The 26,478-nt window shown below is 34.8% G+C and overlaps 1 protein-coding gene across 6 annotated transcripts in view; it reads left to right on the top strand.

The window, feature by feature from the left end:
* The window catches only part of DCAF6 (DDB1 and CUL4 associated factor 6), a 182,356-nt gene that overhangs the window by 83,476 nt on the left and 72,402 nt on the right, over nucleotides 1–26,478 (top strand). For all 6 annotated transcript variants that reach the window (XM_065946324.1, XM_065946326.1, XM_065946325.1 and 3 more), the window contains exons 5-10: nucleotides 145–258; nucleotides 2,706–2,841; nucleotides 6,383–6,597; nucleotides 13,337–13,430; nucleotides 14,679–14,798; nucleotides 16,241–16,498. In XM_065946324.1, coding sequence (XP_065802396.1) covers nucleotides 145–258; nucleotides 2,706–2,841; nucleotides 6,383–6,597; nucleotides 13,337–13,430; nucleotides 14,679–14,798; nucleotides 16,241–16,498 — 937 coding nt within the window. The remainder of the gene's footprint in view (nucleotides 1–144; nucleotides 259–2,705; nucleotides 2,842–6,382; nucleotides 6,598–13,336; nucleotides 13,431–14,678; nucleotides 14,799–16,240; nucleotides 16,499–26,478) is intronic.

The raw sequence follows: 26,478 nt of genomic DNA on the forward strand, positions 1-26,478 counted from the left end.
TATGGGTAAGTCATAAATAATTCCAATAAATGGTTCTTAGTTGCTTTTGCCTTAATCATTTTATGTTATAGCAGTAATATTTTTCAAAGCCATCTGTTTAAATGTTCACTAACATTACCTGTACAATTACCTTTCCATCTTCAGATTATGACTGTACCTAATGACCCGTATACCTTTCTGTCTTGTGGTGAAGATGGAACTGTTAGGTGGTTTGATACACGCATCAAAACTAGCTGTACAAAAGAAGATTGCAAAGATGTAAGAATCAAGTTTTTATATAAATAATGAAAAAAATTAAGATTAAAGTTGGACAGTAAGTTATCTCTGGGTTACGAGCTTATCAGTAAATTTAACATTTTTTTATTTTTAAAATCTTTAATAAATATGTATTTTAATTATAAAATAATTAAAATTATTTTATAAATTTTAATTTTTTATTAAAAATTTTCTTAATTAAAATGTTGGTAGTGAAGTTAAGGAAGGTATATTAAACCAGGCAATTCAAATACATTTATGAAGATTTATATAATTGTTCAGTATATACCATGGCATTGTAAAAACTTGAAGTATTTAATTTATGTATGGAGGCAGCTTTGGCTTTACCAGTAGCACTGATAAAAGCATATAGTAATTTGATGTCTTCTCTTTATTTTTACCCTGTCCTGTAATCCAAGATTTATTTATATATCTTTTGTTTTAGACAATTAGGTTCCAATTTATCAATATGTTCATTGTTGATTTAGCTCATTTCTCTAAACATAGAGCTTCACTGTCAATTTTGTATTTTGGGGGGGAGTTGAATAAGAAGGGGGAGTTGAATAAGAAGTGGATTTATTTAGAGTGTGGGCTGTGTCAGAAGCTGAGAGTGGCCTTAGTTTTATATTTTTTAAAATGGTGTTTTAAACTTGAAAAACACCTGTGAAATCAGTCAGTCTAAGGCCCCAGACTACTAACCCTAAATGTTACTCAGAGACAGGAGCTTTTGTCTCAGATCATTTTGGAGTTGTAAATGAAATAAGAAAGTACTGCCAACCTATGGCTGAGATCCAATACTGTAAAACAGTTATCTTCCAATTAAAAAGATTTTTAAAGTACTCTAAATACATTTTTCTTGACAGTTACCCAAAAAAAAAAAAAAATTATTAGTATCCAGGTTGTTAGTAACTCAGTCGTGTCTGACTCTTTGTGACCCTATGGACTGTAGCCCACCCTCCAGGACCTTCTGTCCATGGGATTTTCCAGGCAGGAATCCTGGAGTGGGTTGCCATAATCAGGTTGAGTGTTCACTAATGAAACTAGTTATTGTTGTTAACATGCCTTAGGAGAAGAGATTATTTTATACTTCAAAACAGAGAAGAAAAAGAAAAAATAGAAATAAAAATTTTTTATCAGTTTTTGTGTTGTATATATGTGTATACACATACAACTAGGAGTATTGAACTGAAGGCAGAAATAAGTTTGAAATAGTCAGTTATTTATGAGGGGCATTTAGTATACCTGTTTTTTGTTAAATAATAAGTCCTAAAATTTGTTAAGTCAGATTCTTTTAAGCAGTATTGTACAGTGTAGTTGGAGTTAATTTTGCTTTTATAATCAGAAACTTTGTTGTAAAACTAAAGAATAAATAAAACTAATAAGGGCTTCCCTGGTGGCTCAGTGGTAAAGAATCCACCTGACAATATGTGGAAATGTGAGTTCAATCCCTGGGTCAGGAAGATCCCCTGGAGGAGGAAATGGTAACTCATTCCCGTATTCTTGCCTGGGAAGTCCCATGAACAGAGGAGCCTGGTGGGCTACAGTCCATGGGATTGCAAAAGAGTCAGACACTGCTTAGAGACTAAAACAACAACAGTAAAATATTGTTGTATTTTTCCTCAGTAATACTTCTGAAGTCTTTATATGTAAAAGTAAATAGATACAGTATAAAAAAAGCAGGTAAGTAGGGTAATTCTTAAGTACTAACAATTTAGAATGATGAATGGAATTTGATGAATACGTTCTTTGTAATAGGAATAAAGTTCTGAGGTCAATAATTAAATACATAAAACAGCATAACTGTAACTTAAAAACTTGACTTTTCTGAGAGGAGTGAGGGATTAGCCTATAGACAAAAGAGTATATTAACAGGATACCTTAAGACTGTATCTTTGGGATGATAGCCCTTACATTTTCTAATGCTTGTGTAGAGAGAAGTAGTGACATTACCATAAAGCCTGTCTTTGGCATAGTTTGTATATATGTGTGTACATACTTTGTTTTTGAACTGGTGAGGAGGATGGTTTTATAAGGTCATGATATTTTAAAATCAGGTCATGATACTTTTGTTATATGTTAATAACTAATTAAAATTAAGATATCATGAGTACCATATAAATAATCCATATACTTATCATAGACAAAGGTGGATTATACCTCCATCTTTACTGTCCAGTGGACCAATAATAGCAGGCATTTTTAATAATATTAATGTAATGACATATTACATAGGAAATATTTGCGTTTTCTAGTATTTCTAATTATAATGTTCATTTTATTCTTGAGTATGGGAATATTTTGGAAGCATGTTGTTTTTTCTGCTTCATTTGTCATACTGGCTGAATTAGGATTTCTGAGACAGATTTTCTTATAATTGAAGGGAAAATATTTTAAGTAGATTATTATCTGTTGTAAAACATATGTAACTAATATTCTTTTATATCTTGTAGGATATTTTAATTAACTGCCGACGTGCTGCCACATCTGTAGCTATTTGTCCACCAATACCATATTATCTTGCTGTTGGTTGTTCTGATAGCTCAGTACGTATATATGATCGGCGAATGCTGGGCACAAGAGCTACAGGTAAGAAGACATATATTAGAGAAAATATGAGGCTGTATCAATTCAAGGGATACATCTTTATGACCTGTTATGATTTTAAAATTTCTTTAGTTTGACATAAAATTCAATATATAGAACTTACTTAAATACTATGGATTGTTATAAAAAATAGCATTTCTCCAAGTTTTTATGACCCCATCAAGGTGATGCTTTTGCAGTTTATCACTTTAGAATGTTGTAGCACTTCATGTATTAGTTTCCTGGAGCTGTCATAACAAATTATTATAAATTCAGTTCAGTTCAGTTCAGTTCAGTCACTCAGTCATGTCTGACTCTTTGCAATGCCGTGAGCCCCAGCACGCCAGGCCTCCCTGTCTATCACCAGCTCCCAAAGTCTACCCAAACCCATGTCCATAGAGTCAGTGATGCCATCCAACCATCTCATCCTCTGTTGTCCCCTTCTCCTCCTGCGTTCAATCTTTCCCAGCATCAGGATCTTTTCAAATGACTCAGCTCTTCGCATCAGGTGGCCAAAGTATTGGAGTTTCAGCTTCAGCATCAGTCCTTCCAATGAACACCCATGACTGATCTCCTTTAGGATGGACTGGGTGGATCTCCTTGCAGTCCAAGGGACTCTCAAGAGTCTCCAACACCATAGTTCAAAAGCATCAATTCTTTGGCGCTCAGCTTTCTTTATAGTACAACTACAACACTCACATCCATACATGACTACTGGAAAAACTATAGCCTTGACTAGACGAACCTTGTTGGTAAAGTAATGTCTCTGCTTTTTCATATGCTGTCTAGGTTGGTTATAACTTTTCTTTCAAGGAGTAAGCGTCTTTTAATTTTATGGCTGCAGTCACCATCTGCAGTGATTTTGGAGCCCAGAAAAATAAAATCAGCCACTGTTTCCACTGTTTCCCCGTCTATTTGCCATGAAGTGATGGGACTAGATGCCATGATCTTAGTTTTCTGAATGTTGAGCTTTAAACCAACTTTTTCACTCTCCCTTTTCACTTTCATCAAGAGACTCTTTGGTTCTTCTTCACTTTCTGCCATAAGGGTGGTGTCATCTGCATATATGAGGTTATTAATATTTCTTCCGGCAATCTTGATTCCAGCTTGTGCTTCCTCCAGCCCTCTAGTGTTTCTCATGATGTACTCTCCATATAAGTTAAATAAACAGGGAGACAGTATACAGCCTTGACGTACTCCTTTTCCTATTTGGAACCAGTCTGTTGTTCCATGTCTAGTTCTAACTGTTGCTTCCTGACCTGCATATAGGTTTCTCAAGAGGCAGGTTAGGTGGTCTGGTATTCCCATCTCTTTCAGAATTTTCCACAGTTTATTGTGATCCACACAGTCAAAGGCTTTGTCACAGTCATTAAAGCAGAAATAGATGTTTTTTCTGGAACTCTCTTTCTTTTTTGATGATCCAGCAGATGTTGGCAATTTGATCTCTGGTTCCTCTTCCTTTTCTAGAACCAGCTTGAACGTCTGGGGGTTCAAGTTTCATGTACTGTTGAAGCCTGGCTTAGAGAATTTTGAGCATTACTTTACTAGCGTGTGAGATGAGTGCAATTGTGTGGTAGTTTGAGCATTCTTTGGCATTGCCTTTCTTTGGGATTGGAATGAAAGCTGACCTTTTCAGTCCTGTGGCCCCCGCAGAATTTTCCAAATTTGTTGGCGTATTGAGTCCAGCACTTTCACAGTGTCATCTTTCAGGATTTGAAATAGCTCAACTGGAATTGCATTGGGTGACTTAAAATAACAAATTTATTCTCTCATATATCTGGAGGCTTAATGTCTGAAATCAAGGTGTTGCAGAGTGGTTTTCTGTTGGAGGCTGTCTGGAAGAATCTTTTGCCTGCTTTTTTCTTATATTCTGGAGGTTGCTGACACTCTTTAGCATCTCCCTTAGCTTTTAAATGTATCAGTTGAATTTCTGCTTCCATCTTGACGTTCCATTCTCTCCTGTGTGTATCTCTGTCTACATTTCCCCCTCATAAGGACACTAGTTAAGTTGTATTCCATTATGACCTCATCTTGATAATTATTGCATCTACAAAGACCTTATTTCTAAACAAGGTCGCATTCTGTGGTTCTTGGTATACATACGTTTTCAGGGGAGACACTTCAGCCCACAACATTTGGCTCTCCTGGTTTTTGTTTGCCGTCTTTTTAATCAGTAGTAAGCGTGGTGGGGAGAAAAGTTTAGGAAAGAACAGTGACTTGGGTGTGTATTAATGTATGTCATATGTTCATGCCTACTTCAGAGCCTAGCTTGTTATTGTTCAGTTGCTAAGTCGAGTCCAACTCTTTGTGACCCAGTGGGCTGCAGCACACCAGGCTTCTCTGCCCTTCACTGTCTCCTGGCATTCGCGCAAACTCTTGTCCATCGAGTCGGTAATGCTATCTAATCATCTCATGTAGCCTAGCTAAAGTACTGTAAATGGTGCTGCAGTACTGAATTTGAATTTGCATTAAACTCTTTATTTGTTCCTCCTTTGCTTTGAGATCAAACCACTTCTGAAATATTCACTTCAAAGCCAACTTCTGTTAGGAAGGTCAAAATTTTCTGCCAAGGAATGTCAAGATTTCCTCTTTTTCACACACACACACATACACACCCCATATATACATAAAGATTTATAAATAAAAATAAAAGTGGACTTGATCATAAATTAACAGTGTTTATCTCAATGTCAGTTTATGTCCAGTGAAAGTGGACATACAATATTGAAATGGGAAAACCAGAGGGCATCTTTTTTCATTTTTTGCACTATGATTGAGAAGTCTTATCTATTTGAATAGACATATTTAATGGGAATGGTAGTGATATAATATGAAACTGTAGGCCCAACTATCATTTCTCAGTGGATGAGACATGATTGCTCTTTTGGGCAAGGCAAAACCTCAGAGTGCAAGATAATGCAGCTTTATGTAAATTTAGCATTTCTGGGCCTGCAAAGCACCAAGTGCCAACTGTACCTCTCCCTGTCATATTGCATTATATTGATGACTGTCAAAATTAATTAAAATTAAAGTGATATTCCCACTCTGTTATTTTATAAGAGGAGAATTTCACAGCAATATAAAATCCTTTAATGATATAAAGTAAAAGATAAATCTTATTAAAAAGATACTATACTGTTTTACCTAGTATATTAGTAAATGTCAACTTTCTGATTTACCTTATGAAAATTATCTTAATTTGGAGAATTTTAAGAGATGATTTAGTATGACTCTAAGCCTCTAATAATAGATCATTTAAAATGATTAAATAGCTAATATTTTGGAAAAAAACCACATTGACTCATTCTGGAATTCTAGAAAATCATGAATTCTTTTTGGAAGATAATATAACGTTTATGCTGTATTCTTTTTCATTTTGTTACAAAATCTGACTGTTGATAACAGAGTCTTTTCCAGTAATAGAATATGATAGCTTGGATTTACTTTGCTACATTAAATACATATCTTATAATTCAGATGAGTTTTTAAAGTGTTTTTCTTGAAAAAAATTATAAATTTTAAACAATTTCTTTTTTCTTATTAGGGAATTATGCAGGCCGAGGAACTACTGGAATGGTCGCTCGTTTTATCCCTTCCCATCTTAATAATAAGTCATGCAGGGTGACATCTCTGTGTTACAGTGAAGATGGTCAAGAGATTCTTGTTAGTTACTCTTCAGACTATATATATCTTTTTGACCCGAAAGATGATACAGCACGAGAACTTAAAACTCCTTCTGCAGAAGAGAGAAGAGAAGAGGTAAATTTCCTGAAAACTATGTTCTTTTATTCGATTCAGAAAACATTAACTCAGTAACTCTTGGGGCATTAATTCAGTAACTACTAAATTTGAAGCCTTAAGGGCTTCAAAAAATAGTTTGTTTTCACGGCATATACAGTCTGTGGAGCAAAGACATGAAACATGCATGAAAGAATGGGAGTAATAAATTAGGAAAAGGTAGCAGATGAAAGTATTGTATAATATTTTAAAGAGTAAATGTCTAATAGCAAAATGTTTCTCCATGTTAATGAATGTATAGCAGCACCAAGAAAGAGTAACAGTTCTGATAGTTGCAGAAAAGGTAATTAAAATAATAAAAAAAAAATGTGATGTATAAGCTTCCAGGAGACTTAATGTTTATATTCATGCAAAAATATTTACTATTCACGTGTGGATAGCCCTCCTTCCTCTCTTCGAATTCTGCCTTGTTCACAATTATGAGCTAGTGGCATGTATTATTATCTGTAGGTACACTTTATAAAATACACATGAGTGAGTGAGAAAAGGTAAGTTAAAATGTGTCTACATTCACACACAATACAACACATATACAGAATCAGGAGAAGAGGAGCTTGCTGTCTCCTGTGAATAGTAAATGGTAATAGGTGAAACTCCTGTTGGTACATGTATATAAACATTTTGTGTCTTGGAAGTTGATACATTACATTTTATATACATATACATATGTATATGTATCTGTGTACATACCTATATCTAGCAGGCTCTGGGAGTTGGTGATGGACAGGGAAGCCTGGCATGCTGCAGTCCATGGGGTTGCAAAGAGTTGGACACAAATGAGTAACTGAACTGAACTGAACTGGTATCTATAGATACCCTTTTCTTCATCAATTTCTAGATAGAGATATATTATCTTTTGAAAGATAGGTGAAAGAATTACTGTTTCTAAAATGCCTTTAAAATAATCAGTCATTTTCTTACGAAAAGCAGACACCAGAAATAATATGTCATTGACAGTATATAGCAGTAGAATAATGTTTGCCTCTTAAGCTTGTTTCGCCTTGTATTTTTCACTTTGGGTTTTTTTGTTGTTTTTTTTTTACATGTCCTGTGTTTAACCACTCTATTCTTTGGATTGTTAATGTCTTTTGAAGTAAACCATTGCTTTTTATTAGTTATCAGTGACTGTTACGTATTGGTTCACCTCTTACTAATAAATACATTTTAAAGGTACTAAAGAACGACAATGATTTTTTAATTCCTAAATTATTTTGTAATTTCCTAGAGATGGAAAACTAAATCCATTTCTTATATTTCCAGGTTGACAGGGCTATAAAACAAAAAATCAACATTACTTGTGGCACTGTATTTAACTGAATTAAGAAGCGTATGAAGAGAGTATGTTGCTAATGAAAGCTATTTTTGAGATTATTGGTCTGATTGAAAATGTGAAATCTGTTCTGTTGTTACTATGTAATTTCCTCTTGAAAGACTGAACTTTAGTAATGTTACAGTCAAACTGTGTGAATGTTGTTACATAATGAAAGAGTTGGAAATGCAGAAACATTTTAAGCGAGTCAACTAGATTTTATGCCATAGAAAACTTAACCAAAGGATGTTTATATAATCAGAGTGAATGAGGCTGAGTCATGAGCAGTTGTTTTTTTAACATGTTTTTCTCAATGTTCTTTGTTGAATTAACTAAATTAAGAAAAATAATTCTGGAAATGGATTAAAAGTATAAAAATTATGCTTATTGTAATAAATGAAACAATTTACAGGTTTGTCTAGGAAAAGAAATTAATAAACTGTCTTCCTCTTAATATAACCATCTTTTCTTTCAGTGTTTTATGTTAAATTCTTTGTAGTAATGTTCAGACAAGCTCTTCTCAGCTCACCAAATAATTATTTGGTATCTACTGTATGATAGTACAGTAAACTTGAGAAATATATTAAACTTGAGAAAATCAAGGCTGACTGTTACAAAGATATGACCTGTTATTCAGGAGTTTGCAAATGAATAGATAAAAGAGTAAGATTTACAAACAAATTGTGAAAGTTAAAATAACAATTATATGTAATAATTAATGTTCCATATAAGTAGACCAAAGACAGAATAATTGTATTTAATTTGGAGCATAAGAAACTGTTGAGCAGGTTTTTGAAGTTTGAATAAAAGTAAATATATGATTTTTTTCTTGTGTTTTCATATTTTTATATTTTATTAATTTGTAGGGGTCTCTTTTCCATATTATTTCCTTTGAGTGAGTGAAAGTTGCTCAGTCGTGTCGTGTCCAACTCTTTGCAACCCTATGGACTATACAGTCCATGGAATTCTCCAGGCCAGAATACTATAGTGGGTAGCCTTTTCCTTCTGCAGGATTATTTCCTATATCCTCTAATAATTTCTCTTTTGCTCCTGTTCCCCTTTTTTTGGCCATGTTGCACAGCATGCGGGGTCTCAGTTCCCCACCAGGGACTGAATCCTGGCTCTCACAGTGAAAGCATGGAGTCCTAGCCCCTGGACCACCAGGGAGTTCATGTTCCCCTTCTTTATTTACCATATTCGTTTGTCTTATTCAAATTTTTTTTCCACTTCTCCTTTTCTTTTATTTTGGTACTCCTTTTTTCTTTTTATTGCCTTTTCTTTCTTCTTTTCTCTTTCTCTCATATCTTTTTAACTTTTTTCCCCACCTACCTAGCACATTATTGGATTGCTTTGTTGAATCCCATCTCTCATTTTCTCCTGGTCCTCATGATTTATCCCTAAAAGTTTTACACATGTCCTCAGCTTTTCGAAAGGTTGCTTCTGTATCACTTTGCTTTTACTGAAGACCTGCATCAGTACCTGATTTCACTGACTAAAAATTCCAAAGAGGATTTTCACTTTTACAGAAAAGAAAGGTGAAAAGTGAAAATAGCACCTAGTGATTGCTTGCAGTGCGCACCCTGAGCAGCAAGTGCTACCACCACACTCCTTCCAGGGAACTACACTTGGCATTTCAGTGTCAAGCTGCCCTGGCTTTGAATTGTGTTTATATCTCAGCATTAAGCTCTGTAGTATTGAATTGTGTCTGTAAACATCTGTGCCTTATCTTGATTTATTTTGTGCATCAGTTAGCAAGATGTGTCTTAATGTAATTGCTTCTTTGTGTTACTCCACTTTCACTTAAAAAGGGTTTCATAGGAGCATTCTGCTGTCAGATAGCAGGGGAAACCTGTATCTAAAATGTGCTAGTATTACTTCCCGTTTTACCACTAACACTGATCAAGGCATCAGCACCTCTCCTGGATTATTATGATAGCTTTCTTACTAGGTCCCTGCTTTCACACCACCCTCTCCAATCCTTAGTTACACAGTAGCCAAAGGAATCTTTTAAAACATAAGTCAAATCATGCCACTCTTCTGATCCACACTCTAAAATGGCCCACCACCTCACTCACAACTGAGGCCCATATAGTGGATCTTATGTTACCTGGTTCTTGTCACTTCTGTGGCTCTCTCCTTTGTTTGCTCTCCTCTAGCCACATCTAGTTACTTATTGACTCAGGCAGGCTAAGTGTGCTTCTGTCTTACAGTTTTTGCATTTACTTTGCCTGAAATGACCTCCCCCAGATTAGCTGGATTTCTTCTTCCTTTACCTCTTACAGTGCTTTGCACTTGTTTTTTTCTCCATTAGACCCTAACATACCATGTTATTTAGAATTGTATCTGTCAATTCTCTGGTACTACCTCTCCCTTTTCCACTTGATTTTATTCTGTAACACAACTTTCTCTGTATATTTTACTTGTTTAATTTCACGTATTTTGTAAACTCCGTGACATTGAGAATTTTTGTATGTTTTGTCTGTTGATCTTTCCCTGATACCAAGTGTAGTGGCTGACACATAAAATGTGCTGAAAAATTTTTTATGGAATGACTGACTGAATATCTTTTTTAGGATTTTTTATGGAATGACTGTACCATTTTCAGGATTCTTGACTAGATTATTTTGCATATCTCAAAAAATCAAACTTGGGACTGTTTTTAACTTGAAGATCTTGTTCCAGATATACTTGCTGAGATTATAACATTAGTTCTTTGCCTGTACAATATAAAAATTTCTCTCTTGTAACCATGGAACAGAGCTCTAGTTTGTTATTCTAAGTACAATTTATATACAGGTGAGGTTCTCTCTGGAAATGATTATATGTCTGACATTTAAACAGCTACCACACCAGGCATCTTCTAATTATTCCTTTTCACACTTGTGACTTCCTCTGCAGGTTTTGTTATTCTCAGTTGCTTTTAACCATACTTATAATATAATATGGACTATTTTAGAGGAGTTTCTGTTTCCTTTGCTGAGGATGGAAAGTCCCCCATTCTCCTTGTTGCTCAGTATAGTTTCCAGGAGAAAATAGAAAATTTACCACTAAGCTATCACTAAATTTCTATCAAAACTTGCTAAATTGTGAGGAGGAAAAAGTGAATGTTATGTTAAAATATAAGGGAGTGACCCACAACATTGGAGAAAATATTTGCAAATCATACATCTGGTTTATGATTTAGAATCTAGTATCCAGAATATGTTATATAAAGAGCACTTGCTACTCAACGATGAAAAGATAAATATCTTAATTTTAAAAATTGATAAAGGATTTGAATAGACATTTCTCCAGAAAAGGTATACAAATGGCCATTAAGCACATATGGAGATGTTCGACATCACTGATCAAAGCCACAGTGAGGCACCACTTCATAGATTGACTAAAAAAGCCAGTGACAAGTGTAAGTGTTCATGAAAATGTGGAGAAATCAGAGCTCTCATACATTACTGGTAGGAGTATGAAATAGTACAGGTGCCTTGGAAAACAGCTTGGCAATTCCTCAAAATTTAAACATGGAAGCTATCATATTATTTAGCAATTTCATGCTAGGTTATATACCCAAGGAAATTGAAAACATGTCCCCATAAAAAGTTGCACGTATGTTCATAGCAGCATTAGTTACAATAGCCAAAAAGTGGAAAGAGCTGTTTTTATCAGCTGGTGAATGAATAAACAAAATGTGGTATATTTAAAAAGTGGAATGTTATTGAGCCATAAAAATAGCAATGAAATACTGATACATGCTATAGTGTGGATGCACCTTGAAAAATACTATGCTAAGTGAAAGAAGTAATACACAATGGCCACATATTATATTATTACACTTACATGATGTGTCCAGAATAAGCATATCCATAGAGACAGAGTAGATGAGTGGTTATCAGGAGGAGAGTTGAGGGGCAAGTGGGGAGTGATGAAAATGATCTAGATTAGTGAGATACAAGTAGCTGCATAGCTTTTGTGAATATATACCACTGATTTGTCTGCTTTAAAAGGATAAATATTTTTAAAAGGGTAAATATTATGGTATGTGAATTATACATCAATAAAAAGATGTTAAAAATGTGAAAGTTAAAGGGAGTGATTAAGAGTGTCAGATACCATATGTATCAAATAGAAGAATTTCTAAAAGGTGCCATTCAAATTGGAAATGGATTTTTGATCATTTTATCATTGATCAGTGAACTTAGCAATTGATCATTCACTGGTGATATGGGTGAGAATTCAATGGAAAAATGAGTTGACTTCAGTGAATTGAGTGAAGAGTGGTAGGTAAAAATAGAATGAGTACAGACTTTTTAAAAGAAGCTTGACAGTAAAACTTCAGAAAGCATGTGAAAAGAATGTAGCTGAATAGAAATAAGAAATTGCAGTGTTTTACCTATTAAAAATGATAAGAACCTTTAGTATATTGTGAGGAAGAATCAAGAAAGAAGAGAGGAATGTAGGTATAGAAATAGAATAATTATTCAAGGAATGAAATAAAAAGCACAAATAGAGATTAGGCTTAAACACAACAAATGATCCATCTGCTAACAAAGATTGGAAGAAATTTGGAAGTAGATAAGTTTATAGAATGAAGTTGAGGAGATTGCTATCGTTTCTGTAGAACTGACTTTATCTTTTCTGAAGTAGTAGGAAGAGTTAGTAGCTGAGGATGAGAACGAGGTCGAGTAAAGACACTGAGGTGAGTAATGCAGGTTGGAGTAGATGCTGGGGGAGAACCGGAGAGCAGATGGCCAGTAATAACAAGAGAATAGTGGGTACTCCTATTGCCAGCTAGGTGTGTAGCTACTTTACCTATACTGTATTTATCATTCGTAATAGAAAGCTTGGGCTTAATGTAGTTAGACAACTTTTCTCTTGTCAGTTGAAAAATGATGGGATTTGATATCACATTTACATGATTTTAAAGTTGCATTCAGTCTTTAGGTTGAAGATACTAAGTATAGGCTGTCAACATCAATGGATATTTATGGCTGTCTTTCATATTTTGGTTTTTCGTTGCTGTTTAGTTGCTAAGTCATGTCTAACTCTTTTTTAACCCCTTGGACTGTAGCCTGCCAGGCTCCTCTGTCCATGGGATTTCTGAGGCAAAAATACTGAACTGGGCTGCCATTTTCTTCTCCATGGGACCTTTTCAATCCAGGGATTGAACCCATGTCTTATGCATTGGCAGGTGGATTATTTACCACCGAGCCACCAGGTAAGTCCCATATTTTGATTTAAGCATCTCAATAAAGAAAGTTAAACAAAAAAATGGAAAGACTCTATTAGACTTACGGTGTGCTTTAAGAATTTAGCAAACGAGTTTTCTTCTCATCTTTTAGTTACGACAGCCTCCAGTTTTTAAGAATTTAGCAAACGAGTTTTCTTCTCATCTTTTAGTTACGACAGCCTCCAGTTAAACGTTTGAGACTTCGTGGTGATTGGTCAGATACTGGACCCCGAGCAAGGCCTGAGAGTGAACGAGAAAGAGATGGTAACTATATTTGGTCAACTTTTAAAAAAATTAATATTTTAGCTTGTTTCTATTTTTTTGCTTTATAAGTGATATAGTGACAAACATCTTTGTACATATATCTTTGTACATGTACTTGTGTAAGTCTGTCTTAGGATGAATTCCTAAAAGTGGAATGTGTGGGTCACTGGATAAGTGGATTTTAATATTGATAGTTATCAAATTACCCTCTGAAAAGTATATACTATTTTGCATTCACACTGAAAGTCTAAGAATACATTCTTTGCCACAGAAAGATTGGGTATTATCAGACTTTATAATTTTTGCCTTTGTATTTGATATAGAGAGAATTGAAAGCTCCCAATTTCCAATCTGAGAGTTTTATAAGAGCACATAAAAAAATTTTTTTTTCCCTTCTATCAGATGCCTTTGGTAAGCATAAGAAACTACTATTTGGGAGTGTTAAGGTGCACATGTAAAATAGAAGTAATGTTTGTGATTTTATATAATAAATGGGTCTATAGCCAAAGTCTTATTCTAATGATTTCTGAAAGCTTTTAAGATCAAAAGCATATTTTCCAATATATTAGTGTTTGTATTATTTGACATCATATTTTAAAATATAAGGCTATATTATATAAAGGTAATAAAGCATAGAATAAATTTTATTTTCATAGAAAATACAAAAATAGTTTTTATTTTAAATTATATGATTGTAGAATAGAATTATCACAGTTTCAATTTGATGGGATAGTTAATTTGATAATGCCCTTAAGACTACTCAAATATTTGAAGGAAGAAAAGGGGGGAGGAAAAAGATAAAACATTTTCTGGTTTCATTTGATTTCAACTATATGTAATTTGCAGTAAATGATGATGAAAATAAATTCAGTTTAAGGAAATTTAAGTGAGAGCTCATGCTTTGTTTTCAATCTGTTCAACTTAAAATTCATGAGCTCTTCCTATCTGTGTACTCTTAGATCTAAAGATGTGGTTTGGAGTAAGGGTAGGAGTGTGGAAGTACCTCACGATTGGCAGAGATGTAGGAGGAATTCAAAATACAGACGGAGAGTGATTCATATATACATTTACTATAAAATGTGATGACAGCCCTAGTAGATTTACATGTGCATTCATATAATTTATTTAAGCAATTTGATTTTTTAAAATTACTTTCACTTTAAAGGCCTTCAAATATAGATTTTTACATTAATGAAAGATCCTGACTTATTACTAAGTTCACTGATAAGACCTGTTTTGTTATCATAGGAGAGCAAAGTCCCAATGTGTCATTGATGCAGAGAATGTCTGACATGTTATCAAGGTGGTTTGAAGAAGCAAGTGAAGTTGCACAAAGCAACAGAGGACGAGGAAGATCTCGATCCAGAGGTAATTTTCATTATTAATTAAAGCTACCAGAAAGCTTGCAAAGACTATTTTTTGAAGTCAGTTTTATTTATATTATTTAGTGTATACCATATTTTATATCCTTAGGGATCATAAAGTTCTTACCGTATTATGTGGAACAGTAGAGGACAAAGGGTGTTGGGTATTGTTTTTTCCTTTAGTTAGCCCTCATTGTTTGCTTTTCTCAAGAAAAGTAAGAGAATCTGATACTCTGCCTTGTAAGTCCATTTGTATGTACTCTTGAGAGTGGATGTAGATTAAACTCTGTGGATAAGTAAGTTTTATATAATTGAATAGTTTCTTCTTTTGGTTATTTATATACAATGGTTATTAATTGCTATTTCAGGTATTAGCTGACCTGTTTTCATATTTTGGTTCACTACTTTCCAGCTTTATGATCTTGGCAAGTTACCTATCTCTGTCAAAAATCATGAATATGAAAGTTAATTCCTAAATGCTTTAAGTCCCAAAATGAAAATTTCTATTGAATTTCTTTTATAAATAGTTCTTGTTAAATTCTGCATATATAAACTTAAAAAAATTTCTTAGACTATGGATTTGCTTAAGGGTTATCACATTTGTGCTTAAATTTAAACTAAGATATATTTAAATCAAGATAATTAAAGGAAAAAAATTTATATTCTATAGTAGCTTCTATTTTAAGACATGAACTTGATTAATTCATTCTGTATCTTTGTTTTAATAATATAGATTTGAAGCAAAATCAGGAAAGTTTTTAATGTTTATTGAGTGTTCTTAATTATTCTGTTGCAGATAGCACAAGGCCTGCCGCAACACATAGCAGATATTCAAGCCTTTTAAAATCATGATTGCATCATGTTAGTTTAGTGGTTAAAGCTCTACTGCTAGTGAAATGGCAATTGGGAACCTAATTGTAGCTTTACTCTTGTTAGTAAAATTTTTTATTAAATATTTTCCCAAGGATATTATTATGTTACAGAATGGAAATATATTAATATAAGTCCCTTATCCTTTTGTTGTTGTTCAGTCACCAAGTGGTGTCCAACTCTTTGTGACCCTGTGGACTGCCGCATGCCAGGTTTCCCTGTCCATCTATTAAATCAGAATTATCATCTTCAAACTTAAGGAACAAGACATTATTTACAGGCATCTTGCAAGCTGTTATTTAGCTTTGTCTAAGTCAAGCTACGATGTTGAGCATTTTGCTTGGAAGGTTGATTATTTTAACAGGAATGTGCCATAGGTAGGTTTTTTACCCCTATTAATTAGCATGTTTGGTTAAGCACCCAAACCACCAGTGGGTGCTTTTGATACCCTGAAATTATCTATTTATTTCTCTGTGTATGTGTGTGCACATATATTTCTTGAACATATTTCTTTAGAGCAGTTAGTTTTGGAAAGCATTTAGTATTACAGTTTGTATTACAATGTGTTTTTTGAAGGCGGGACGAATCAGTCAGATGTTTCAACTCTTCCTACCGTCCCATCAAGTACTGATTTGGAAGTGGGTGAAACTGCAATGGAAGTAGATACTCCAGATGAACAGTTTCTTCAGCCTTCTACATCCTCTACTGTGTCAACTCAGGGTCATTTGACATCATCTACAGAAAGCCCTCATTCTACTTCTTTGCTGTCTTCTCCAGACAGTGAACAAAGGCAGTCTGTTGAGGCGTCTGGACACCATACACATCATCAGTCTGGTGAGGATGTTATTCTTTAAATAGGCTGTGATTCATCTGATGATTTTTGATAATGAAAACATTTTAATGGGTTATTTTGAAAGGAACTGAATTACATCAACTTATTCTTGCTGAAAAAAATGATCAAAATTACTTGTAATACATGAATATGTAACTTAAAAACAGAATTCAAGTGTGCCTCACTTGCATGAATTTTATCACATAGCAGGAACCTTCAGTTTACCCAAGACAATTCTTTATAAAATGTAAGTATCAGAAGATAGTGTTTAGACATAGTTTAATGTATTGACTTAATGATTATTTTTATAGGCCATTATAGACCATTATGGAACAAAATTTCTTTCTTAGGCTTTAATGAAAATATAGTTTTATTTTTAGTTTTTATTATTTAATTAATTTATTTATTTGTTTATTATTTATTATTAGTTACTTTGTATTTATTTATTTTTTAATTATTTTTCTTCAAATCATGAAATACTTTCAATACATTCTTTATGGTGAATTTTATATGGTCTTTTGTTATATGTATATGCAATTTACCAAAAGAATTATTTCTCCTTTGTTTACATGAAAAAAATTTTAACAGATCTTGATCTTCTTGGTATTTGATCTTAATGAAAAAAAATCAACTTCTCAATTCTACTAAAATTGTATTTTCTTTTCAGTATTCCTCATGTTCACACACCCCTCCTCCATGGAATGTACTACTGTTTACATCAGTAATTTAGCATATATGTCTGTAGTTTACTTGGCATTTTAACTGTATACATGTAATTATAATAACCAATAAGATGTTCATTCATATTTTTCTTTGGGATTTGTAAGGAAGTATTTTACTCATATATAATTAAAAATGTTAGCAACTAAAGATACAGCTGGGAGGCCTAAGCTAAAACCTATAAAAAAAATTCCTAACAGCTTTCCTAACTGCCAGGTTGGTACTTTATTCTTGCTTCTCTGAAATCTGATACCAGATCACCAGATATGAGGTGTTTTAAATTAAGCACTTTTATCAGTATATCCCAGTTTTGGTAATTTATTTTCAATTTTTATGAGAGTAGAAGCCAGAGTCAGTTACATGACAGTTAAATAATAGATGTGTATAATTTACCTATAACAGTGAGCTAAAGATGAGCTATAAAATTAGGTTTTCCACATTCTCATCGATTCAGCATTTCAAGTTTTGGGGAAATAACTTATTTTGGAGGGTTTGGGAAGCTGGGACAAAATCAGCTAAAAGTTTGCTTTCCAAAACAAGTAAAATTGGTAAAAATAAGAGTTTTTGAAGTGATAACATTCTTGGGAATACTCTTAAAGAGTCTGATCAATTGTAAGTTTGATCTCAGCTTAGCAAGAAGATTGTCTATCTCATTTTTATGCTCCACTGAGTCTTAACCTGATTCCAGTTGTTTCTTAAACACATTTCTGACTATACTACCTTGTAGGGAATTTCATTTTTCCATTTTGTCATAGCTTCTTAACACATTCTAGTACTGCATTTCAGATTATTAAATCCTTTTTAATATTTGATGTAAGTATTAGATACTGCAGTCATTGAATCATTGAAGAAAAAAAAACATTTTTGTGGTGATCCTCTGACATTGAACATTACTTAGCACTTTTGTCTATAAATTTTTCAAAGATAAGAAAGACTTTTAACTGGTAGGTTATGGAAAGAATTTCGGCTGACTAAACTATGGAAAATGGGGATATTTCCATGTTACTAAGATAGTATTGCTACTGAGGAAAATGATTTGATGTTAGATGTAACATCTAAAGATTATGTCACTGATTGTTTTGACATTAGGCTTTAGCATTTTAACAGTAAGGACTTAATGCTGTTTATGTTGTGTTTTGTTTTTTTCAATCTTTTTTTCAGTTCTAAGTCTAGATGGGTTTTTGAGTAGTAGGAATTGCCTATATTGGTGGGAGTGTCATCTTAGAACCATGATTTCTGTTATTGTCTTGCATAGAAATAGAGAAAATGAAAACATATCCTTCTTGCTTTTTCTGTGAATATCTCTCTATTGTAAATGTTTGTATTTTTCATTTATGTCCCTTCCTTTCTTCTGTCACTTTTGCTGGGGTGAAGGAGAGGCACAATGGGAATGTGAAGACTTGCTGGGCAGCACTCCATCTCATTGAACTGAATTATTTGCCTTCTCTTAGTCTGTAACTGAGTCACTGAATGTTAGTGAGGAAATTTATGACCACAGATTTCACTGGGTGCTCCGCACTGTGTGTTAGAATAGTCTTTTAACACAATTGCTCTCCAACTGTCAGTTTCACACCTTATGTCTCTCAGACTTTTAGCACTACACTTTGTCCTCATCCTGCTCGCTAGCTGATAACCTTCTTTCATTCATAGTGGGGGGGAAAAAAGCATTCACCTTCCTACTTTTGAATCTCTCAACTTTCCAGCATCTGTACTCACATTGTCTATGACAGAAGTGGTCACATTGTGGGAAGAAGTATATCTGCTCCTAACAGAAGCTAACCAGTGCAGTTTCCATCTCTTTCCATCTTTTCAAGGAGTTTACTCCTTGTCCTGCATCTTTATTATTACCTTTCCTACTGAATTTTTCTTTTCCTCCTCAAACATGCTCTATTATTATCTTGTCTTAAAAAAAAATCTAATTGTCCCACATCCCCCTCCAGACCCATGTCTTTGCTCCTTTTATAATCAGTCTTCATGAGAGTAGCTGACATACACTGTCTCCTTGTTCTCACCATGTTCCACTTGCTTACCGACCAATCCTAATCTGCCTTTTAACTTCCTTTTTCACTGAAACTTTTTGTCAGAATCACTAGTGACTTCCATTTTGCCCCAAAAGTATACTTCTTTCTTTTAACCCAGTTGTATTTAGCATAGTCTGTCACTTCTTTCTTGAAGCACTTTTCTTTTTTGGCATCTGTGATACCACTTTTGCCTACTTAACTCTTATTAGCATCTCTGGTTTTCAGTAACCGTTGTTGATATTTCTCATTCTATAATTACTTGTCAATATTTTAGTAGAACCCCATAGCCTGTGCTGTCTTCTCTACATGGACTCTTGTCCCTCATAAAATTGTATCAATTCCTGGAGCATTTAATATCTCCAAATGTATACTGACAATCTGATCTTCTACGCTGAGTTACTTACTCCTGTGTCCAACTGCTTATTTAACACTTTGTTTTGATTATCTTTGCTGTGAATAGATATCCAGTAATTTATTGTTTTTGGTCTAATATGTCCAGCTATAATTTATCTTCCTACCCTTCCTGTCTCACTAATCTCTTTCATTTTGATCATTTCATATCTTAGTAAATTATAGTTACTGCTTATTTTCTTATTTTAACAGACTATGGGTTACTGATCTGATTCCTTGCTTTCCTTCATGTCCTTCACCCAGTTCATCATCTATTTTCTCTGTGTCTCAAATACCCTTTACTTTTCATCTTACTGGATTGACCAAAAAGTTCTTTCAAGTTTTTTGCACAAGATGTCATGGAAAAACCCAAATGAACTTTTTGGCCAACCCAGTACTCTTATTCCCTTATACTTTATTCTCCATGCAGCAGCCAAAATGAGTACTTTATTATTAAATCAGATTTTGTAACTTGCCATCTAAAACTCCTCAAAGACTTTTGATTGCATTTTAAATATAAATAAAAGAGGAAAAAGAACTTAACCTTTATGGCTGGTGCCTTGTCTACCTTTCTCGGCTAATTTCGTACCATCCTCTGTCTTCCTAATGATCATCATAGGTAGCTGTACTGATTTCAGTTCAGTTCCTTGAATATGGTAAGCTTTCTTTTGGATTCTGAGTCTTTGTAACAGACTTGCTGGTCTCTGTACTTGAGAAACTCTCCCTTGGTTCTCCCTTTTCTTTGGTTCTCAGCTCAGATGTCACCCAGAGGGGCCTTTCATAGCTCTCACAGCGAGGTTCATCTTCCTTCCCTTCCTGCCCCAGAGTTTCATTGTGTCTTGTGTAGCCCTATTGGCATTATTGTATTTTTTATTGATTCGTTTATGACTATTTTCTCATTAAAATATGCTCTCATAAGGACAGAGATTTTATCTATCATAAGTTTCTTAAAGATACTGTTAAGTCCTTTAAGCTGGTATAACCTATGTAATGTATTTGATAGTCTTTATAGTTTCAGTTCCATTTCATTCATTCTGGATGTTTCCAGTAGGCTCCACAAATTTGATGATATGTAGGGAAGATGCTGTGAATAGATATCCAGTAATTTATTGTTTTTGGATTCATTATTTGCCCTTGGCTTTCCAGACAACATAAGACTGGATACTTTTTTCTTACTTTGTTCCAGAAATATTTTATGGTAACTTATGGAAATAGTCCTAAAAAATCATTTTGATACATGATGAAATCAGGACAGGTAAAATATGGGTAGGAGAAAAAATGGAGCCACAGTGACATGAATATATAAAGTACATGCCTGAAGAGTAGTGTATCTAGAGGGGCCACTGAATTGACTTTGAGTTTTATAGCTGAATTAGGAAGATAATATACTCAAGTGGAATTTGAAGTCAGTTGGTCACTCTTTTAAAATTTGAATTTCTTCACCCTTTGTATTCTTGAATTTTATTTTTATTCACATAGACCATTTGAAACTACATTCTGTATACATAGCACAGAATCTGATTAGACATTTTGTTTCTTATTCATGGTCTTTTCTTGAATGTTTAACAAAAGATGGTGCTTTTGAAAATATGGTTATAAGATTACCTATTTAAAGACCAGAAAGGTATGAATATGAGCTGAAACTATATAAGGTTAAAATGAGATCTTCATAATTTTATTTATAAAAAATATTTCAAAGTAACTACAAAATATTTTTTTCTTTCTCAATAATGCCTATCAGACATTAGTTTTAGTTGTTTCTCAAACTAAGCCTTTGTGTGTTATTTGTAATTTTTTCCCATGATAAGGAGCTTCTTGTAATGAGAGTGTGTTAAATGAGACAGTCATTCTAATGTGTTATACTTTAATTTCATCCTTTGGTCTTACTTTAATCTAAGAAAGAGAAAGTGGTTTCTTTGGATTGGGTAAAGGATATCAGTACATAAAAAATTTAGTTTGGGGGGCTCACCTTGAGCGGCGCGTCACCTAGAGGATCCATGTGTTTCTAATTAATGGACCACTGCTAAGAGTCGGACACGACTGAGCGACTTCGCTTTCACTTTTCACGTTCCTGCATTGGAGAAGGAAATGGCAACCCACTCCAGTGTTCTTGCCTGGAGAGTCCCAGGGACAGGGGAGCCTGGTGATTGCTGTCTATGGGGTTGCACAGAGTCGGACACGACTGAAGTGTCTTAGCAGCAGCAGCAGACCATGAGAACTGAATTTTTTTATGATAGTACATAATAACTTATGTGTGGATTCCTGCTTATTTACAGATTTCTGTGTCAGCTCAAGTTTTGACATTTATTTAGGTCTATTCAGAATCTTTATGGCGGAATTGAGCTCTGTTGAAAAATTCCTGGGGAAGTAAAAACTCTGTTGTATGGCATAGCAAAGCAACCTTTTCAAAGCTGAGATAATCCAGTTTACAGTTTCCTTTAAAGGGTCAGAGTCTAATCAGATGAGATATATGCAGTTTAGAGAGTAGAAAAAAGTGGAACTATTAGGTTAATGACCACTTTGGGAAAACTAAAGAAGAGATCAGAGGAACTTGTAAATCAGTAAAGGAATGACCAGTTCTGATCTTGAAAATAGCAGTGAATGGTGACATGAAGTGAGATCTTAGTTCCCTGTCCAGGAATTGAATGTGTGTAGCCTGGCCTCCCTGGTGCCTCAGTGGTAAATAATCCATCTGCAATGAGGGAGACGCAGGCTTGATTCCTGGGTCAGGAAGATCCCCTGGAGGAAGTCATGGCAACCCACTCCAGTATTCTTGCCTGGGAGATCCCATGGACAGAGGAGCCTGGCAGGCTACACACAAAAGAATTGAATACAACTTAATGATTAAACAACAACAACAAAAAACCTGGATGAAAATCAGAAATACTAACCATCAGACCAGCAAGGGCTACTGGCTAGAAGCAAGTTTTCCCTGGCTCTTGGCCCCATTGAAAAATGCATTTCTCATGGAGGCAAAACTGTTAAAACAGGTACAAAGTTTATTATTAGAGAGACAGCACAACAAGTGAGAGAGCACGCAGAGAAATGGTTTAGTTAAAATTGAAGTAAGGCAGAGATGCACATCCTGAGAGAAAGGGTGTGAGCATCCTCCCTAATGTGGAGGAGCACATTTAACTTCCTAAAGAGGAAGTTAAATCATTTATATAGAGCAGTTCTTCCGGGTCTTTATCTTTGGCCAATTACTTGGTTTCTTTTTCCACATCTGAAATTCTTTAGGACCCTCTCCAGTATGCATGCACAATTTTTTCCAAAATGATTTCCAGCTCAGAGGCCAGTGGGTCACCTGTGACATCACACATTATGGGTTGGTATCCCCTCCTTTTGACCCCTGAGAAGCCTTTCTGAACATGTGCAATGTCTCCCTTGCCCCAAGGGTAGATAATACTCGATCTCTCGATCTTTTCTCAACAGGATTTAGCCCCTCTTAGTGTCTGCCATGACTATTGTCTTAAAGTGTCCTCAAGGAGACGAAGTCAGGCTATTTACCCAATTTCTGTTATTTCTGTTTCTGACGGAGGCTGGTTGTAAATATCTAGCCTATCTCCTGTCTCAGGAAATGCAAACAGGAGCCTAGTTGTAAGTGTCTGGCCTGAAGCCCATCTTTTTAGCCCCAAGAAATGTAAACATGAGGCCAGTTGTAAATACCTAGCCTGGAGCCCATCTATTTCCTGCCTCTATTCTAGGAGGAAAAATACCCAAGGATCACCTGAACGAAGGAGCAAGTTGGGAGTGATGGCAAGCAGATAAAGTACCACCAAATGACATGTAAAAATAATCCAGCATCCAGGACAAAAGAACCTATGTACTGGAAGAGAGGCAGGACTGGAGGTTACAACCAGATGGACTTTCCTCGGGTCTGTGCTGTGCTCGTTAGTTGCTCAGTCGTCTCTGACTCTTTGCGACCCCATGGCATGTTTGTAGCCCGCCAGGCTCCTCTGTCCGTGGGGACTCTCCAGGCAAGAGTACTGGAGTGGATTGCCATGCCCTCCTCCAGGGGATCTTCCCAACCCAGGGATCAAACCCAGGTCCTCCCGCATTGCGGGTGGATTCTTTACTGGCTGAGCTTACCTATAGTTTATTGTTGTTTTACATCAGTAGGAATTGTCATTATGGAGACTTGCCTAGATCCTTTAAAAACAAGAAGAGTAGAGTTAGTAGTATCAGATGGAAGTACAAATTTCCCGTTAGCAGTTCCTGGATCATTGTTGAGCATTTGTTGTTGTTGTTGTTATTGTTTTTAAAATTCAGCCCAAAGATACTCGTATTCACTTTTGATTTTGGTTAATGTTAGCGAAGACTAAGTCTCCAAGTATTTATTCGTATCACAGGTGGTATATGTTTGTTCATACATTTTTAAAAGAATATATATGTATCTTTCATGCCTTTAATATTTCAAACTGCTAACAGTACTATTTGCTCAGACTGGTATTTCTGCTTGGAATTTTAATTCAAAATTTGCCTTTTCTATTTAGATCTGTGATGACTTCTTTCCCTAGCCTCATTTTTTTTTTTTTTTAAACTTTTAAACATACAACCAGCCTTGTAAGTAAGCAAACAAATCCTTCTTTAAAAGGCACTGGGAGCATTGAATTAATGTTCATGACATTATCATAACTAAATCTTAATTTTCCAAGTTATAGAACATCACTGCTTATACTTAGAGCCTGCTACAGTAGATTTGCTATATCGTCATTGTCTTGTGGGTCAAGGATGGAGACTCATATCCCCATAAAACTTTTGTCTCTGCAAGAGAGATGGTTTGAAACAACCATGAAGTTGGATGAATATTTTGTGATTTTTTTTTTTTTAAGCAAAACTTGATGTATCTGTTATCTCTCTATGGTAATTTCTTTTGAAGTATAAAATGACAAACTTCATGGCTGCATAATAGTGCTTTATTTTATATTGCTAGAAGTGTTACTCCTATGCTGACAATAATTGTAGAGTACATATATACTTAAAAAGAAGACACAATAATATTGAGCATTACAATTTATTTGTTAGTGAATACTATCCTACTTGGTATGGAGAATTTTCTAGGAGGAACTGGCAGTAAAAGACTGATGATACTTGAATTGTGAAATCTTAACTGCTAATTGAATAAAATTCTTTATAAATAGAGGACGTGGTAACAAACGTATCTCTGGCATGATTGATTCTGAAACAATAAACCAAATTTGCACTCTTATAATCTATATAAAAGAAGCCGAAGAGTGAAAAGTCTGACTTAAAATTCAGCATTCAAAAAACTAAGATCCAGTCCCATCACTTCATGGCAAATAGATGGGGAAACAATGGAAACAGTGACGGACTTTATTTTCTTGGGCTCCAAAATCACTACAGATGGTGACTGCAACCATGAAATTAAAAGACACTTGCTCCTTGGAAGGAAAGTTATGACCAACCTAGACAGCATATTAAAAAGCAGAGCATTACTTTGCCAACAAAGGTCCGTCTAGTTAAAGCTGTGATTTTTCCAGTAGTCATGTATGGATGTGAGAGTTGGACCATAAAGAAAGCTGAGTGCCAAAGAATTGATGCTTTTGAACTGTGGTGTTGAAGAAGACTCTTGAGAATCCCTTGGACTGCAAGGAGATCCAGTCAGTCAATCCTAAAGGAAATCAGTCCTGAATATTCATTGGAAGTACAGATGCTGAAGCTGAAGCACCAATACTTTGGCCACCTGATGTGAAGAACTGACTTCATTTGAAAAGACCTTGATGTTGGAAAGATTGAAGGCAGGATGAGAAGGGAATGACAGAGGATGAGATGGTTGGATGGTATCACTGACTCAGTGGACATGAGTTTGAGCAAGCTCCAGGAGTTGGTGATAGAGAGGGAAGCCTGATGTGCTGCAGTCCATGGGGTCTCAAAGAGTTGGACACAACTGAGTGACTGAACTGAACTAACTGAAAGTTATTTGGTAATTTATATAATTTGCTGTGTCACTGAGAGAAATTCCATGTACTCCCTACATCAGATCTACAACTAATTTCTACACATATACTTGGTAGTACATCCACTTTGTTAGAGTGGATGAAATTTTTATGTACATGTCTAAAGTCAATTCCTCCTCTTATCTATTGCAACTCATCTCTTTTGGTCTATTCAAGGACATCATTCCTGCATTTGCCCACTTATTATTTTCTCTTCTCTTTCCAATTAAGTGTATGTCCATCAGTCTACGAATATATGTAGTCTGTCCCAAAAAGCAAACCTCCCTTGATTCTATTCTCCCACCAACAGTCAGCCAGTTTCTCTTTTCCCCATTCACAGCAAAACTTCTGGAAAAAGTACATATGCTTTGTCCCTCTACTTCTATACTTCCCTTTTCTCTTGAACCTATTCCAGTCAGGTTTTGGCCTCTGTGACTTCACTCAAATGGCTCTTGTCAAGCCATTTTCTTTGTGGTTAGTTCTTTTTTTTTTTTTTTTTTGTGGTTAGTTCTTGGTCAGTGTCTTTTTCATTTATCAGCAGACACAGCTGCTAACTTTATCCTTCCTGAAATACTTTGATCCCTGAGCTTATAGAACTTGGTTCACTCAGTCCCCCAATCTCCTTTTTGCATTCTCCTTATTCTTGCTGTTCTTCCCTTCAGTTAGGTTCTTAGACTTCTTTACTTTTACTTACTGTTTCAGTTACTGAAAGTAACATTGTCATTGACATCCAGATTTACTGGTGAATTCTAACCTATTATAGTGAGTCCCTATTCAGTTTCTCCATTTGGATACTAATTTTTTTTGTTAAGTACTACTTCCTCCTTCTCTGCTCTTCCCTGTCACAATAAATGGCAACTTCATTTTTCCTGTTATCTACACTGAAAACGTTGG

This window comes from Muntiacus reevesi, chromosome 1 (genome assembly GCF_963930625.1).
Source record: "Muntiacus reevesi chromosome 1, mMunRee1.1, whole genome shotgun sequence".
Classification (NCBI taxonomy): Eukaryota; Metazoa; Chordata; class Mammalia; order Artiodactyla; family Cervidae; genus Muntiacus; species Muntiacus reevesi.